At 42.7% G+C, this 17106-nt stretch overlaps 1 protein-coding gene across 2 annotated transcripts in view; it reads right to left on the reverse strand.

Moving 5' to 3' along the window:
* Positions 1–7952, reverse strand: part of SLC36A4 (solute carrier family 36 member 4) — a 219076-nt gene extending 211124 nt beyond the window's left edge. The window contains exon 1 of one of the 2 annotated variants that reach the window (XM_039520289.1): positions 7395–7514. Coding sequence is in view for 1 of the 2 variants with exons in the window: in XM_039520288.1 (XP_039376222.1) it covers positions 7718–7745 (28 nt within the window). In the remaining variant the exon portion in view is untranslated. Of the gene's footprint in view, positions 1–7394; positions 7515–7717 lie in introns of those variants that run through there. The other variant, XM_039520288.1, reaches the window with a different exon arrangement.
* Positions 7953–17106: the final 9154 nt, after the last annotated feature.

The following is a 17106-nucleotide window of genomic DNA, read 5'->3' on the forward strand; positions in this document are numbered from 1 at the left end:
ATTTACCCCTTCAGATAACACAAGAACCAGGAGTCACCCAACAACATTAATAGGCAGCACATTTGAAACAAACATAAGGAAATACTTCTTCATACAATGCACAGTAAACTTGTAGACCTCGTTGCCAGGAGATGTTGTGAAGGCCAAAAGTATAACTTGGTTCAAAAAAGAATAAATTAGTTCATGGAGGATAGCTCTATCAATCGCTATTAGCCAAGATGGTCAGGGATACAACCCCATGCTCTGAGTGTCCCTAAGCCTCAGACTGCCAGATGCTGTGACAGAATGACAGGGGATGGATCACATGATAATTGCCCTTTTCTGTTCATTCCCTCTAAAGCATCTGGTATTGACCAGTGTCAGAAGACAGGACACTGGGCTAGATGAACCGTTGGTCTGACCCGGTACAGCCATTCTTATGATCACATATATCAAGTTATTTACACACTTGCAGGCCTGCAGCCTAGATTATTACTGATAAACACCATAAAGTGACCATGAAAGGCACTGTCAGCAGGGGTGCTGCTGGACATGCTTTAGGTGCACTGGCAGAGCTTTGGGGGTTTGGTTAGCTGTAGCCAGGGTTAACAGATCATCCCACAATTCACATCAAACTCACCTTCACTTAATTTAAAAATAAAAATGATCACTCCTGAACTGCTGGAGATAAAAGGTGGGGAGGAGGGGAAGCTGTCAAACCAAGGCCCACTTTCCCCTGTCAAAATGGGTAGTAAAAAAGGAATTGCATCAACTCTAAATTACCCTAATGATATATATGCTTTAACTTTTTTGATAAAAAAGGAAAATTCTTCAATGTTTAAAAATTGCTGTAACAAAGTGTAATCTGTTTTATCACCAAGCATTGGTAATTACACTTCCCAGAATGCTAAATCTTGAGATGTCCGGTCAATAAAGATGCCTATTTTTAAGCACAACTTATAAAAAAAATCAATTGCTGATGCAGTGACCTGATTTCCAGGTTATCCTTCCTCTTCTTTCTTGGAAAAAAGAGGCATTTATACAGTACCCTGCCCTGCATTTCAGATTAAGTGTGATTTAGTAACATTCAGAATTACTAAGAACAGATAATTACAGAAAATAAGTTGTGCTCCAAGAATAATAATTGTTGGCAATTCTACCTGATCAGAACATAGATCAGGAAGTACTCAGTTTTGATCACAAACACTAACTGTCACATATCAAAGGATTAGCAAAACCAAAAACATTTTCATTGTTAAACTACATAGCCATTCAGAGTCAGGATTTTATTGTTCTTTTATGAAGTATTTCACCACAAACCCACATTAAAATCGTGATTTTACATAAATGTATGTCCTTTATCTCAACTGCTGTAGTCCTCTAGACCAAGCCAAGTCTTTCTGAATGATTACAACACTTGCAAATGGTGATATATCACCAAGAGGCCGATTTTTGAAGGTACACATAGGTACCTAGTGCGATTTTCAAAAGCACCTAAGTAAATGGCCAAGTGTCTTTAACCAACAAAAAAGCAAAATAATCCCCAGGATTATAATAATACAGGATATCCAATTCCTGTTTGAAATTATATGTAATAAATAACTAACTCAGCAGTGCATTTATTAGCCATTATTACCAGGGATGTGAATTCATTTACAATTAATACAATCCATCTCTCTCCAGAATTCCAATAAGTCAAACCGCAATTTAGGTAAGCTTTATTTCAGGGCTTGAAAATTTTGCTTACATCTACAAGAAAGATGCTTAAAGCTGTTAGCCAGTAGTAGATAGGAAAGACAAGTTGGGGGAGCTTTGCCACCAACGTCCAGATTCAATGCCAGCCCTGTTGCCACCTTCAACTGCAGGGAAAGGAGAACATAAAGGATTTCTACCAGGGATTTTGCACCTCTGACCTGCCTGGTGGCTTTGTATCAACCTCTATGTAGAGTAGGTGTCTGATACGTTTGGATGGAAGAAAAGTTTTTCCTCCCCTCACCCTCCAGAGCCTCTTTGCTTCTGTCAACACTGGACACTGTGTCCATTATATGATAAATATTTCCTCCATTTTCCTATTTTTAAACAATAATTAACTATCCAACCACTCAATTTTTTAATCATGCTGTGTGCTCTTTCACACTATCCATTGGACTTTGGAGCAACTAAACTAATACTATTACAACTACCATGTTATCATCATGGATCTATAAGTTCACATATCTATGCAAAACCAATACCCTATGGAAAAGATAAGATGCTACTATATTTTACTGAATAAAATCAGAACTTCTCAGTTGCATATCATACCTCTTATACTGTTGACAGATAAAAGAGAGATTCTCCTTTAGCAGAGAGCAGGAGCTTTAAATCTATTCCTGCTATTACCATGAAATTCCAAGCAGCCAGGATGTACAATGACAGGACTTCACAGTTATAGCTTGGAGGCAACTAGTTTGTTACAATGTCACAATTTCCATTCAAAGTCACGTGTTCCTAAAACCCTACACATTTTCTATTAATGTATTACGTGTCTGAGGTTTTGTTCTCTTTCCTTTGGAGATTTTTACACTTCTTCTCTTTCACCCATCTTTATACAGGAAATAGACTAAAACCCATACATCCCTTCAATCTTCCAACGTACATCTTACTATAAAGCTGCATAAAACCCTCAGTTCTGGGTCTAACTTTCCCATGTTACTCAACATACCTGGAGGCAGGTCATCCAACTGGTTAGGCAAATTAACCAAAAGCACAAGGCAGACTTGTTGAATTTGTTTACAGTTCAGGTTGCAAAGGAAGAGTAACAGCTCTATACAGAGCTAAATTTAATAAAAGCTATGCTTAAAGATATGTAATATTACATCCAAGTAAATCATGGCTTGTGACTTGCTTGTCTGCCACAGTAATATAACAGGTCTAAATTTCTACTGCTCTTCTCTGTTTATACTGAAGTTTGAAGAGAAGTGTTTGTAAGATTGGCTACCACTAAGTCTAGTAAGAACTATTCTTCATTTCATTTAAAATGATTAGGAGCTCTCTCTGAATTTTTGACTACATGCCCCTTTAAGATTGGTGCTTTAAAAAGAGACCTGCTGACAATACATAGAATTTTAGCTTAGCTTAGCTGAGTACAGATAAATAACGCGTGCACACAAATATTTCACATAAAGACGTGGGCACACATACGTACACGTTGTTAGCCAGTATGTATATATAATCTTTTAAACCTACACACAAAGGACATGAACTTCCAGTTTAACTTATGACATACCAACTTTCATGACATCAGTTAACTCTATTGCCCTCATGCCATGATACTCTGCAGCACATCAAATTGTACTGTAACTGGGTATTTAATCAAATACCTGAGTGACATGGAAACAATGTGTTGTTATAAGCACATAAAGCTTTTTAAAGGCTTCAAAAGATGAGACTTATGGCATAGATGAGACAAATGTCAAATCAAAAGAAAGAGTTACCTGAGAGTAAAAATGCCTAGCATCAAAGGTCAGTTCCGGAAATCCACTATAAGGGACTTGAAGAGAAGCCAAGTGTATTTGATCTAAAGCCCAGAAGAGTCAATGAGAGCCTTTCTGGCCATTAATGCCAACTGACACCACATTGTGCCTGAGTATGTATAGTTTGTAAAAGCAACAATCAGATTCCCATTTTAAAGTAAGAAAATGCCTATCACTCTGCAGAATTCCTTTTGCAAAAGGGCCTGGCAGAGACTGATGAATTACACTTCATAATTTCAAGAACAGGTGTAACAGAAGATGAATTCAGATAGTAAGGAACTTAACCCTAAAAGAGAAGCACAGTATAACATATGAATGGCCATACTGGGTCAGACCAAAAGTCCATCCAGCCCAGTATCCTGTCTACCAACAGTGGCCAATGTCAGGTGCCCCAGAGGGAGTGACCTAACAGGTAATGATCAAGTGATCTCTCTCCTACCATCCATGTCCCCCCTTTGACAGAGGCTAGGGATACCATTCCTTACCCATCCTGGCTAATAGCCATTAATGGACTTAACCTCCATGGATTTATCTAGTTCTCTTTTAAATGCTGTTATAGTCCTAGCCTTCACAACCTCCTCAGGTAAGGAGTTCCACAAGTTGACTGTACGTTGTGTGAAGAACTTCCTTTTATTTGTTTTAAACCTGCTGCCTATTAATTTCATTTGATGGCCCCTTATTCCTTATTCACTTTCCTTATTCACTTTCTCCGCACCACTCATGATTTTACATACCTCTATCATATCCCCCCTTACTCTCCTCTTGTCCAAGCTGAAAAGTCCTAGCCTCTTTAATCTCTCCTCATATGGGACCCATTCCAAACTCCTAATCATTTTAGTTGCCCTTCTCTGAACCTTTTCTAATGCCAGTATATCTTTTTTGAGATAAGGAGACCACACCTTTATGTAGTATTCAAGATGTAGGCATACCATCGATTTATATAAAGGCAATAATATAGTCTCCATCTTATTCTCTATTCCTTTTTTAATGATTCCTAAGATCATGTTTGTTTTTTTGACTGCCGCTGCACAGACGTCTTCAGAGAACTATCCACTATGACTCCAAGATCTCTTTCCTGCTTAGTTGTAGCTAAATTAGCCCCCATCATATTGTATGTATAGTTGGGGTTATTTTTTTCCCCAACGTGCATTACTTTACATTTATCCACATTAAATTTCATCTGCCATTTTGTTGCCCAATCACTTAGTTTTGTGAGATCTTTTTGAAGTTCTTCACAGTCTGCTTTGGTCTTAACTATCTTGAGCTGTTAACTATCATCTGCAAATTTTGCCACCTTACTGTTCACCCTTTTCTCCAGATCATTATGAATAAGTTGAATAGGATTGGTCCTAGGCCTGACCCTTGAGGAACACCATATTTACCCCCTCCATTCTGAAAATGTACCATTTATTCCTATCCTTTGTTCCCAGTCTTTTAACCAGTTCTCAGTCCATGAAAGGATCGTCCCTCTTATCGCATGACTTAATTTACATAAGAGTCTTTGGTGAGGGACCTTGTCAAAGACTATCTGCAAATCTAAGTACAATATGTCCACTGGATCCCCCATGTCCACATATGTGTTGACCCATTCAAAAAAACTCTTTAATAGATTAGTAAGATATGATTTTCCCTTTACAGAAACCATGTTGACTTTTGCCCAACAACTTATGTTCTTCTAGGTGTCTGACAATTTTATTTTTTTTAACGAATGTTTCAACTAATTTGCCCGGTACTGATGTTTGACTTACCGGTCTGTAATTGCTGGGATCACCTATAGAGCCCTTTTTAAATATTGGCATTACATTAGCTATCTTCCAATCATTGGGTACAGAAGCTGATTTAAAGGACAGGTTACAAACCATATAGTTAATAGTTCCACAATTTCACATTTGAGTTCTTTCAGAACTCTTGGGTGAATGCCATCTGGTCCCGGTGACTTGTTAATGTTGAGTTTATCAATTAATTCCAAAACCATCTCTAGTGACACTTCAATCTGTGACAATTCCTCAGCTCTGTCACCTACAAAGGACAGCTCAGGTTTGGGAATCTCCCTAACATCCTCAGCCGTGAAGACTGAAGCAAAGAATGCAGTTAGTTTCTCCCCAATGACTTTATCGTCTTTAAGTGCTTCTTCTGTATCTTGACTGTCCAAGGGCCCCGCTGGTTGTTTAGCAGGCATCCTGCTTCTGATGTGCTTAAAAAACAATTTGTTATTACCTTTTGTTTTTGGCTAGCTGTTCTTCAAACTCCTTTTTGGCTTTTATTACATTTTCACACTTAATTTGGCAGTGTTTATGCTCCTTTCTATTTACCCCGCTAGGATTTGGCTTCCACTTTTTAAAAGATGCCTTTTTATCTCTCACTGCTTCTTTTACATGGTTGTTAAGCCATGGTGGCTCTTTTTTAGTTCTTTTACTGTGTTTTTTAATTTGAGGTATACATTTAAGTTGGGCCTCTATTATGGTGTCTTTGAAAAGTGTCCATGTAGTTTGCAGGGATTTCACTCTAGACACTGTTTTAATTTCTGTTTAACTAACCTCCTTATTTTTGCATAGTTACCCTTTCTGAAATTAAATGACACAGTGTTGGGCTGTTGAGGTGTTCTTCCCACCACAGGAATGTTAAAAGTTATATTATGGTCACTATTTCCAAGCAGAAATTTTTACACCTAAAAAGAAGTTCTCTTTTTTTCTCCAATGGTGCCAAATCCAAGATCAAATACTATTTTTACAATTATAAATGAAAACAATATAATCAGGGAGAGAAAAATCTAATGACATACTTTTGGAAGGCAGAGGCAAAGAATGAACGATAATGTAAGGATCCTGAAGCTATGCGTCAGTAAAAGTGTTATATGTTAAAAAAAAAATCCACAATAAAACACTTTCAATAGCAAAGAGTGGTGAGTCCTATTCATCATAATGGAGAGTGTTTCTCCAGAATACCTTAGATGCCTAAATTCAGTATTTGAACAATTAAAAGGCTTTTTGTTCTGATCATTTAACCATAAACTGAGATTAGTTTTAAAGAATTCCACTCATACATTGTTTTAGTCTGTGTTTTTCACATGACATCTAAGAACAAAAATATCAGTCCATTTTAACCTTCCTCAGATTATCACATCTTAAAAGCCAGGCATATATGGGGATTTCCCCCACCCCCCTTTTTGTAATTTACAACAAATCAGTCATAGTGAATTAATGTTTTTGGACATCTTCACATTTAGCTGTCAAAAATTAGTTACTTAAATGAGTTTAGTGACATGCTATTTAGAGGTGTTGACTATTCACACCTCTCGAAGTCAAGTTTTAGGTGCCTAATCACGGATTTAGATGCCTTGCTTTGGACATTTAAGTTTGAAAACTTCAGCCAAAAGCTTTAGCGAGCTGTGGAAACAGCAGGTGTCACAATGATCAGAAGCAGCCACGGAACAACCTCGCTGTACAGGCAGAAGCGTTACCCAGAGGCTGGACTCGGAGTGGAAGTTAGAGCAGTTCTGTGCTGTGCCCGGTTTCCCAACCTCCCCACCGCCTAGAGCTGGGCGCACACTGCGCCGGGGGCAGCGCCCCGGTGCACCCCAAACGGCTACTCCTCAATCTGCGGCTCAGTGTCCCCCGCCCAAAGCTCGGTGCCCAGCAGGTCACTCTCCCCTCCCTTGGGCGCAGCCCCCCGAGCCCCCGCGCCAACCATCCAGCCTCGCCCGGCTCTGGGGGGGGAGGCAGCAAGCGGGGCGGGGGGCGGGTACCGTCGCCACCTCCCCCAGTCACACACGGCAGCTGGCGCGCAGAGGCGCCCGGGCCACACGGCAGGGGGCTCCCGCGCCTCGCCCGCTAGCGGGACCCCCCCGCCCTTCGCCCCGCCACCGCGGGCCTCCCGGGACAGTGGCAGGGCCCCGCACACCTAGCGCCGCGCCGCGCCGCGCCGCCCCCGGGCAGGAGGCGCCCGCCCCCCGCGGGAGGCTGAGGCGGGACGGGGACTCCGCAGGAGTTATCAAGAGGAAGGGGTTGCAGTGGTTCCACCCGTCTCTCCCCCCGCCTCGTGGGATGGTTTATCCCGCCCTGCAGATGCGTTCCCGGCGGAGCAAACCATTCTCCCCAAGTGCGGGGGGGAGTCAAATCTCCTCAGCCCCCTTGTGCCCTCCACTCCCGCCACACAGCAAGCCGCTGCCCATCCCGCCCCGCCTCAGTTTCACCGCCATCGCCAGCCAACGGAGCACGCTGTACCTAGCTCTTCTCTAGCCGCCGCTTCCATCTTTCAATGGTCCCTCTGCTCGCCCTTCCTCAATGTGGAGCCGGCCGGCACAGGGAGACAGTACGCATGCGCCCCCTCTCCCTCCAGCATACCATAGAAACGCACGGAGAGGATAGACAAGACGCGCCGGGAGGGGAGGGGGAAGGTGTTAGTCCTCCTGAGACCAGCGCTCTTCAGGGATGCGCCTTGTAGTGGACAGAGTCTTGGCATATTGCATGGCTGCTCTGCGGCCTATTTGTGCTGCATGCGCCTGCCTCTAATTAACTCCCGCTGCACTTGTTCCCCTTCAGCCCAACTCCCGCGGCAGAGCAACAGCGCCAACCTCAAGCATTAAAAATTTTGCATCAGGCTCTGAAAAATCATAAGATTTTACAATATGGCATGTTGGGTTTTTTCACTTGCCCTGTAGTGTTGGAACGATATAGGGGGTCTCATTGTCAAGTTTTTCCAACAACAACTGAGGGCTAGAAACTTACTTTGTTAAAAATGAAAGCTAAACTTCTTAGGGTATAGAAAGCCTGATTCTGGCAGTTGGGGGTCTAGGGAAGACAAATAACCCTGCCAGACACCAACAATCAAAGACTTAACAAGTGTTATGGCTCATTACAATAATTTGTAACACTTCGCTGCCTGCTACCCTTTATTGCCCACTTCAAACCCTTTATGCACAGTAGTCCAACCCCCACTTACTTTCAAGTGACCAATGTGTGTTACCCCTTCTGCTTAATCTGTCCCAACTTCTATCTAGCTCAAACGCTGCTGCCTTCCCCAGATCTGCAAACCTCTGTGTAGCTCAAAAGCTTGTACCTTCCACCAACAGAAGTGCATTCAATGAAGGATATTACCTCACCCACCATGTCTCTATATAAAATCATAAATCATAATCACTTGACTTGGCTTATCATCCCAGGCTCAGTCTTGCTATAAATATCAATTCCTTTTCATTATTAATCCGCTTTCTAGATAATAGTCCTGCTATGTGTGCAGAGGCCTGGACTAGATGACCTCTCGAGGTCCCTTCCAGTCCTATAATTCTATGATTTTCTGGTCAAATATCCCTGATTTTACTAACAACTCTGCTCCAGAGACAACACATTGCTGTTGATGGGGAAAGGGCATAATTTAAAGGTTCTGGTGGTATAAAGTGGAGTTCAGGATAGAGCATACAAACTCTGGAAGAAATCTGGCGGGCATGTTTCTCCCACACATTGCCTCTGCTCCCGTCAAGGTTGCCTTTGGCAGGGGCGGCTCTAGGTATTTTGCCACCCCAAGCACGGCAGGCAGGCTGCCTTCGGCGGCTTGCCTGCGGGAGGTCCCCGGTCCCGCGGATTCGGCGGCACGCCTGCAGGAGGTCCGCTGAAGCCGCGGGACCCAGGGGCGGCTCTAGGCACCAGCAAAACAAGCTGGTGCCTAGGGCGGCAAAATCTAGGGGGCGTCCCCTACTGCCGGGGGGGGCGCAGGCTGGGCCGGCGGACCTGCCACAGTCATGCCCGCGGGAGGTCCACCGGAGCCCCGGGACGACTGGACCTGCCGCAGGCATGACTGCGGAGGGGGCGCTCGTCCCGCGGCTCGGCTGGACCTCCCGCAGGCATGACTGCGGCAGCTGAAGCGGAGCCGCCGGACCCGCGAGCCATCCGCAGTCGCGGGAGGTCCAGCCGAGCCACGCGGGACCAGCGGTCCCTCTGCAGTCATGCCCGCGGGAGGTCCGCTGCTCCCGCGGCTCCGGGGCGCCTCCTGCGCATGACTGCTTGGGGCGGCCAAAAAGCTAGAGCCGCCCCTGGCGGGACCAGCAGACCCTCTGCAGGCATGCCGCCGAAGGCAACCTGCCTGCCGCCCTCGCAGCGACCGGCAGAGCACCCCTCATGGCTTGCCACCCCAGGCATGCGCTTGGCATGCTGGTGCCTGGAGCTGCCCCTGGCCTTTGGACCCCTACCACCACCTCTAGTTCTCCTATTCCAAAACCTGTAATCAAATCAGAATGTTGTATTAAGTTTTTAAAGCCAAGTTAGAGGAACAGGAATGCAGTATTACTAACTCAAAGCATTAAAAAATGATTCAAGCCTCCCCAAATATCCTGAGATTTTCAAACCTAAGAATTTTTAAGCCATCCCTTTTTTGGAGTGCTAGGGGGAAGGAATTATTAACACTGTTTTTTTTCATTCTTTAGGGTTCACATTTTCAAGATTCACCTCAACTATAATGGCTAGAAACTTGGTTTAAAATGAAACCTGATAATCTTCCATAATCACAGCAAAGAGTCCTGTGGCACCTTATAGACTAACAGACGTATTGGAGCATGAGCTTTTGTGGGTGAATACCCACTTCGTCACATGACTCTGGAGCGAAGGCTTGAAGAAACACATGAAATATCACAGAAGTTGGTAATATGGGCAGGACACATGTTTTTATTAGTAGTTATTAAGTGATGGGGTGGAAGCATCTGTTTTTATGGTAAACCCTCTTTGATTTATTATCCTTATTCTCTCAAGTCCCTGCTTCTCTATTTATACATCTCTTGAGTTCTGACACCTAGGCCTCAATCCTTACATGTGTTGAACTCAGGTGGGCCCTTCGTTCACACCCACACACAATCCTGCTAAAATCAGTAGGGCTCTGCATTGGGGTTCATCCTTCACTCACATCCCTGATTTGTAAGCTCTGTGGCAAAGATAGTATGAATCTGAGACATGAGCACAGAGATGGGAGCCAGGAACTCTTGAGCTATAATAATTCCATTCTACCACCAAGTTGCTGTTTGGGTTTAAGAAAGTCATTTAACTTTAGCCTCTCCAAGTTGGCTTCCCCATCTATAAATTGGAAGTAATACTTATGCTCACAACCCTCCCCTAAGTTTATATTAATGATGGATCAGGACTTTGAACATGGAAAGAGCACTTTGATCTCTTGTGGCACAGTTTATTATCCTGAAGACTGAAATGCTTTAGTTTAACTAAGGTGTTTGAGCTTAAAATAGGGGTAGCTGAGTGAAATTTAGTGAAGGTCAAACTAGATGATCTAACGGTACCTTCTGGCTTTTAATTCTATGAAACTATGGTATTAACATTATATATACTGTTTCTTTTTAAATTATTCAATTCCTATGCATTTTTTTCTATTTTTTATGGATTTTGCAGAGACAATATGTTGTGAAGTTGTATAGGAGCAATAGGCTTGGAGGCAAGTGTGCTGTTTCTTTAAATACATAGCCTCAATCAAGACAAGAAGGAACTTTTGAAAGTTTTAGGCAGAAACATTACAGTGAAGCAATATACAGAAGAATGGTTTTAGGGGATAATCCTTAAGTTTCTTGTTACAGTTAGAAGAAAGCAGTGTTTCCTATCATTGTCACATAATAATTAACAATTTTGGTTTCCAAAGCTTTAAGAAAAGGAGGAGGGAAGATGTCACGGTGGCAGGGAGTAACTAGTAATTCCCAAAGTAGATAAGGGATATCAAATGTTTTCTCAAACTCTGCAATCCCAGCTAGGGAAACAAGAATTTCAGGTCATTCAGTACCCATATTGCATAGCTCCCTAATCACTCTGATTTTCAACACCCTCTAATTTACTCTGAAGATAAGGGCTGTAGGAATTTTCTTGGGGAAGTTCTGTGGCCTGTGTTCATAGAATCATAGAATATTAGGGTTGGAAGAGACCTCAGGAGGTCATCTAGTCCAATCCCCTGCTCAAAGCAGGACCAACACCAACTAAATCATCCCAGGCAGTGCTTGGTCAAGCCGGGCCTTAAAAACCTCTAAGGCTGGAGATTCCACTACCTCCCTAGGTAATCCATTCCAGTGCTTTACCACTCTTCTAGTGAAATAGTGTTTCCTAATATCCAACCTAAACCTCCCCCACTGCAACGTGAGTCCATTGCTTCTTGTTCCGTCATCTGCCACCACTGAGAACAGCCTAGCTCCATCCTCTTTGGAACCCCCCTTCAGGTAATTGAAGGCTGCTATCAAATCCCCCCTCACTCTTCTCTTCTGCAGACTAAATAACTCAGTTCCCTCAGCCTCTCCTCATAAGTCATGTGCCCCAGCCCCCTAATCATTTTTGTTGCCCTCCGCTGGACTCTCTCCAATTTGTCCACATCCCTTCTGTAGTGGGGGGACCAAAACTGGATGTGGTACTCCAGATGTGGCCTCACCAGTGCCGAATAGAGGGGAATAATCACTTCCCTCGATCTGCTGGCAATGCTTCTACTAATACAGCCCAATATGCCATTGGTCTTCTTGGCAACAAGGGCACACTGCTGACTCATATCCAGCTTCTCATTCACTGTAATCCCCAGGTCCTTTTCTGCAGAACTACCACTTAGCTAGTCAGTCCCCAGCCTATAGTGGTGCATGGGATTCTTCCTTCCTACGTGCAGAACTCTGCACTTGTCCTTGTTGAATCTCATCAGATTTCTTTTGACCAGATCCTCCAATTTGTCTAGGTCACTCTGGACCCTATCCCTACCCTCCAGTGTATCTACCTCTCCCCTCAGCTTAGTGTCATCTGCGAACTTGCTGAGGGCACAATTAATCCCATCATCCAGATCATTAATAAAGATGTTGAACAAAACCAGCCCCTGGACCAACCCCTGGGGCACTCTATTTGATACTGGCTGCCAACTAGTCATCGAGCCATTGATCACTACCCATTGAGCCCAACAATCTAGCCAGCTTTCTATCCACCTTATAGTCCATTCATCCAATCCATACTTTTTTATCTTGCTGGCAAGAATACTGTGGGAGATGATAACAAAAGCCTTGCTAAAATCAAGATAGATCACATCCACCACTTTCCCCATATCCCCAGAGCCAGTTATCTCATCATAGAAAGCAATCAGGTTGGTCAGGCATGATTTGCCCTTGGTTGACTGTTCCTGATTACTTTCCTCTCCTCCAAGTGCTTCAAAATGGATTCCTTGAGGACCTGCTCCATGATTTTGCCGGGGACTGAAGTGAGGCTGACTGGTCTGTAGTTCCTCGGGTTTTCTTTTTAAAATATGGGCACTAAATTTGCCTTTTTCCAATCGTCCAGGACCTCCCACAACTGCCACAAATTTTCAAAGATAAGGGCCAATGGCTCTGCAATCAATCAGCGAACTCCCTCAGCATCCTTGGATGCATTAGATCTGGACCCATGGACTTATGTATGTCCAGCTTTTCTAAATAGTCCTTAACCTGTTCTTTCACCACTGACAATTGCTCACCTCCTCCCCATACTGTGTTGCCCAGTGCAGCAGTCTGAGAGCTGACCTTGTCTGTGAAGACCAAGGCAAAAAAAAGCATTGAGTACTTCAGCTTTTTTCCAAATCATCCGTCACTAGATTGCCTCCCCCATTCAGTAAGGGTCCCACACTTTCCCTGACCTTCTTCTTGTTGCTACCATACCTGTAGAAACCCTCCTTGTTACCCTTCACATCCCTTGCTAGTTGCAACTGAAACTGTGCCTTGGCCATCCTGATTACACCCCTGCATGCTCTGGCAATATTTCTATACTCCTCCCTAGTCATCTGTCCAAATTTCCACTTCTTGTAAGCTTCCTTTTTGAGTTTAAGCTCACTGAAGATTTCACTGTTAAGCCAAGCTGGTCGCCTGCCGTATTTGCTATTCTTTCTGCACTTCAGGATGGTTTGTTCCTACGCCCTCAAAAAGGCTTCTTTAAAATAGAGCCCGCTCTCCTGGACTCCTTTCCCACTCATATTAGCCTCCCAGGGGATCCTGCCCACCAGTTCCCTAAGGGAGTGTAAGTCTGCTTTTCTAAAGTCCAGGGTCTGTATTTAGCTACTCTCCGTTCTTCCTTTTTTCAGGAAGAAAAGGTCAGAGGTCAGCCTAGATGATCACAATGGTCCCTTCAGGCCTTGGTATGCTAGAGCACTAGAAAGATCTAACATTGTCAAACTCATTACAGCATGCACTAAACTGAATGCTCACAGTCTGGACCTTTGCCCCTAAAGTAAAAAAGAGACTCTCTAAAAAAAAAGAGACTTTTGCAGTGAAAGCTTTTATATTTGCTAGAAATCTTTCTGTAACTTGTAGCGCATTTTGTTTTGTTTAAACACAGAGACATCCACCTCCCTGGGAACTTCCACTGAAGAAACATTCCTCAACCAATGAGCATCTTGATAGGACAGCCACATCCAGATGGAACCTCCTCCCCAGCAAGAGATTACAAAAGCACTGAGGCCCCTTTCCTTTTTTTCTGGCCTTTTAGTGGCAGTACAATACTAAACTCTCAAATCTCAAAGCGACATTTTTTAAAAAGGAGTTGGAACTACCACAATTTAAAATACTAAGCAGCAAAATTGTACACATTTATACAACCATTAATGCCAACTGACCTCTCCCTCATCCAATTGCAGGGCATTAGAAATTTGTTATACAAAATTCACCGCCTACCTGCAAAGAGATCTTTCTGTTGGCTGTGATCAGAAATGTAAGCAGCTAGGGAAGACTAATAAAATCTAAGGTTAGAAGGGATCACTGATCATCTTAGTCCTGCTATTGAGAGGAAGGATACACTCAATGGGACACAATCATTCCGGGGTACAAAATATATCGGAAGGACAGAACAGGTTGTGCGGGGGGCGGGAGTGGCACTATATGTGAAAGAAAATGTAGAATCAAACAAAGTAAAAATCTTAAGTGAATCCACATGTTCCATAGAATCTCTATGGATAGTAATTTCATGCTCTAATAAGAATATAACATTAGGGATCTATTATCGATCACCTGACCAGGACAGTGGTAGTGATGATGAAATGCTAAGGGAGATTAGAGAGGCTATCAAAATTAAGAACTCAATAAGAGTGGGGGCTTTCAGTTATCCCCACATTGACTGAGAACATGTCACCTCAGGACGAAATGCAGAGACAGAATTTCTCGATACTTTAAATAACTACTTCTTGGAGCAGCTGGTACGGGAACCCACAAGGGGAGAGGCAACTCTAGATTTAGTCCTGAGTGGACCGCAGAAGCTGGTCCAAGAGGTAATAATATCAGGACCGCTTGGAAATAGTGACCATAACATTTAACATCCCTGTGGTGGAAAAAACATCTCTACAGCCCAACACTGTGGCAATTAATTTCAGAAAGAGGAACTATGCAAAAATGAGGAGGTTAGTTAAACAGAAATTAAAAGGTACAGTGACTAAAGTGAAATCCCTGAAAGCTGCATGAACGCTTTTTAAAGACACCATAATAGAGGCACAACTTAAATGTATATCCCAAATTAAGAAACACAGTAAAAGAACTAAAGAAGAGCAACCGTGGCTTAACAACCATGTAAAAGAAGCAGTGAGAGATAAAAAGACTTCCTTTAAAAAGTGGAAGTCAAATCCTAGCGAGGTAAATAGAAAGGAGCATAAAATGTAATAAGAAAAGCCAAAGAGGAGTTTGAAGAATGGCTAGCCAAAAACTCAAAAGGTAATAACAATTTTTTTTTAAGTACATCAGAAGCAGGAAGCCTGCTAAACAACCAGTTTAGGGGCTCCTCGATGATAGAGATAGAAAAGGAGGGTTTAACGATGATAAAGTCATTGCAGAGAAACTAAACAAATTCTTTGCTTCAGTCTTCACAGCTGAGGATGTTAGGGAGATTCCCAAACCTGAGCTAGTTTTTGTAGGTGACAAATCTGAGGAACTGTCACAGATTGAAGTCAAGTATCAGAGGGGTAGCTGTGTTAGTTTGGATCTGTAAAAGCAGCAATGAATCCTGTGGCACCTTATAGACTAACAGACGTATTCGAGCATGAGCTTTCGTGGGTGAATACCCACTTCATCGGATGCAGATTGAAGTATCACTAGAGGAGGTTTTGGGATTAATTGATAAACTTAACATTAACAAGTCACCAGGACCAGATGGCATTTACCCAAGAGTTCTGAAAGAACTCAAATGTGAAATTGCGGAACTATTAACTAGGGTTTGTAACCTGTCCTTTAAATCAGTTTCTGTACCCAGCGACTGGAAGATAGCTAATGTAACGCCAATATTTCAAAAGGGCTCCAGCGGTGATCCCGGCAATTACAGACCAGTAAGTCTAATGTCAGTACCGGGCAAATTGGTCGAAACAATAGTTAAGAATAAAATTGTCAGACACATAGAAGAACATAAATTGTTGGGCAAAAGTCAACATGGTTTCTCTAAAGGGAAATCATGTCTTACTAATATATTAGAGTTCTTTGAAGGGGTCAACAAACGTGAACAAGGGGGAGCCAGTGAACATAGTGTACTTAGATTTCCAGAAAGCCTTTGACAAGGTCCCTCACCAAAGGCTCTGACGTAAATTAAGTTGTCATGGGATAAAAAGGAAGGTTCTTTCATGGATTGAGAACTGGTTAAAAGACAGGAAACAAAGGGTAGGAATAAATGGTAAATTCTCAGAATGGAGAGGGGTAACTAGTGGTGTTCCCCAAGGGTCAGTCCTAGGACCAATCCTATTCAACTTATTCATAAATGATCTGGAGAAAGGGGTAAACAGTGAGGTGGCAAAATTTGCAGATGATAGTAAACTGATCAAGATAGTTAAGACCAAAGCAGACTGTGAAGAACTTCAAAAAGATCTCACAAAACTAAGTGATTGGGCAATAAAATGGCAAATGAAATTTAATGTAGATAAATGTAAAGTAATGCACATTGGAAAAAATAACCCCAACTATACATACAATATGATGGGGGCTAATTTAGCTACAACAAATCAGGAACAAGATCTTGGAGTCATAGTGGATAGTTCTTTGAAGATGTCCATGCAGTGTGCAGCGGCAGTCAAAAAAGCAAACAGGATGTTAGGAATCATTAAAAAGGGGATAGAAAATAAGATGGAGACTATATTATTGCCTTTATATAAATCGATGGTATGTCCACATCTTGAATACTGCATACAGATGTGGTCACCTCATCTCAAAAAAGATATACTGGCACTAGAAAAGGTTCAGAAAAGGGCAACTAAAATGATTAGGGGTTTGGAGAGGGTCCCATATGAGGAGAGATTAAAGAGGCTAGGACTTTTCAGCTTGGAAAAGGGGAGACTAAGGTGGGATATGATAGAGGTATATAAAATTATGAGTGATGTGGAGAAAGTAGATAAGGAAAAGTTATTTACTCATTCCCATAATACAAGAACTAGGGGTCACCAAATGAAATTAATAGGCAGCAGCTTTAAAACAAATAAAAGGAAGTTCTTCTTCACACAGCGCACAGTCAACTTGTGGAACTCCTTACCTGAGGAGGTTGTGAAGGCTAGGACTATAACAGCATTTAAAAGAGAACTGGATAAATTCATGGAGATTAAGTCCATTAATGGCTATTAGCCACGATGGGTAAGGAATGGTGTCCCTAGACTCTGTTTGTTTGTCAGAGGGGGGACATGG

The sequence above is a fragment of the Mauremys reevesii genome, linkage group 1, assembly GCF_016161935.1.
Source record: "Mauremys reevesii isolate NIE-2019 linkage group 1, ASM1616193v1, whole genome shotgun sequence".
Lineage (NCBI taxonomy): Eukaryota > Metazoa > Chordata > Testudines > Geoemydidae > Mauremys > Mauremys reevesii.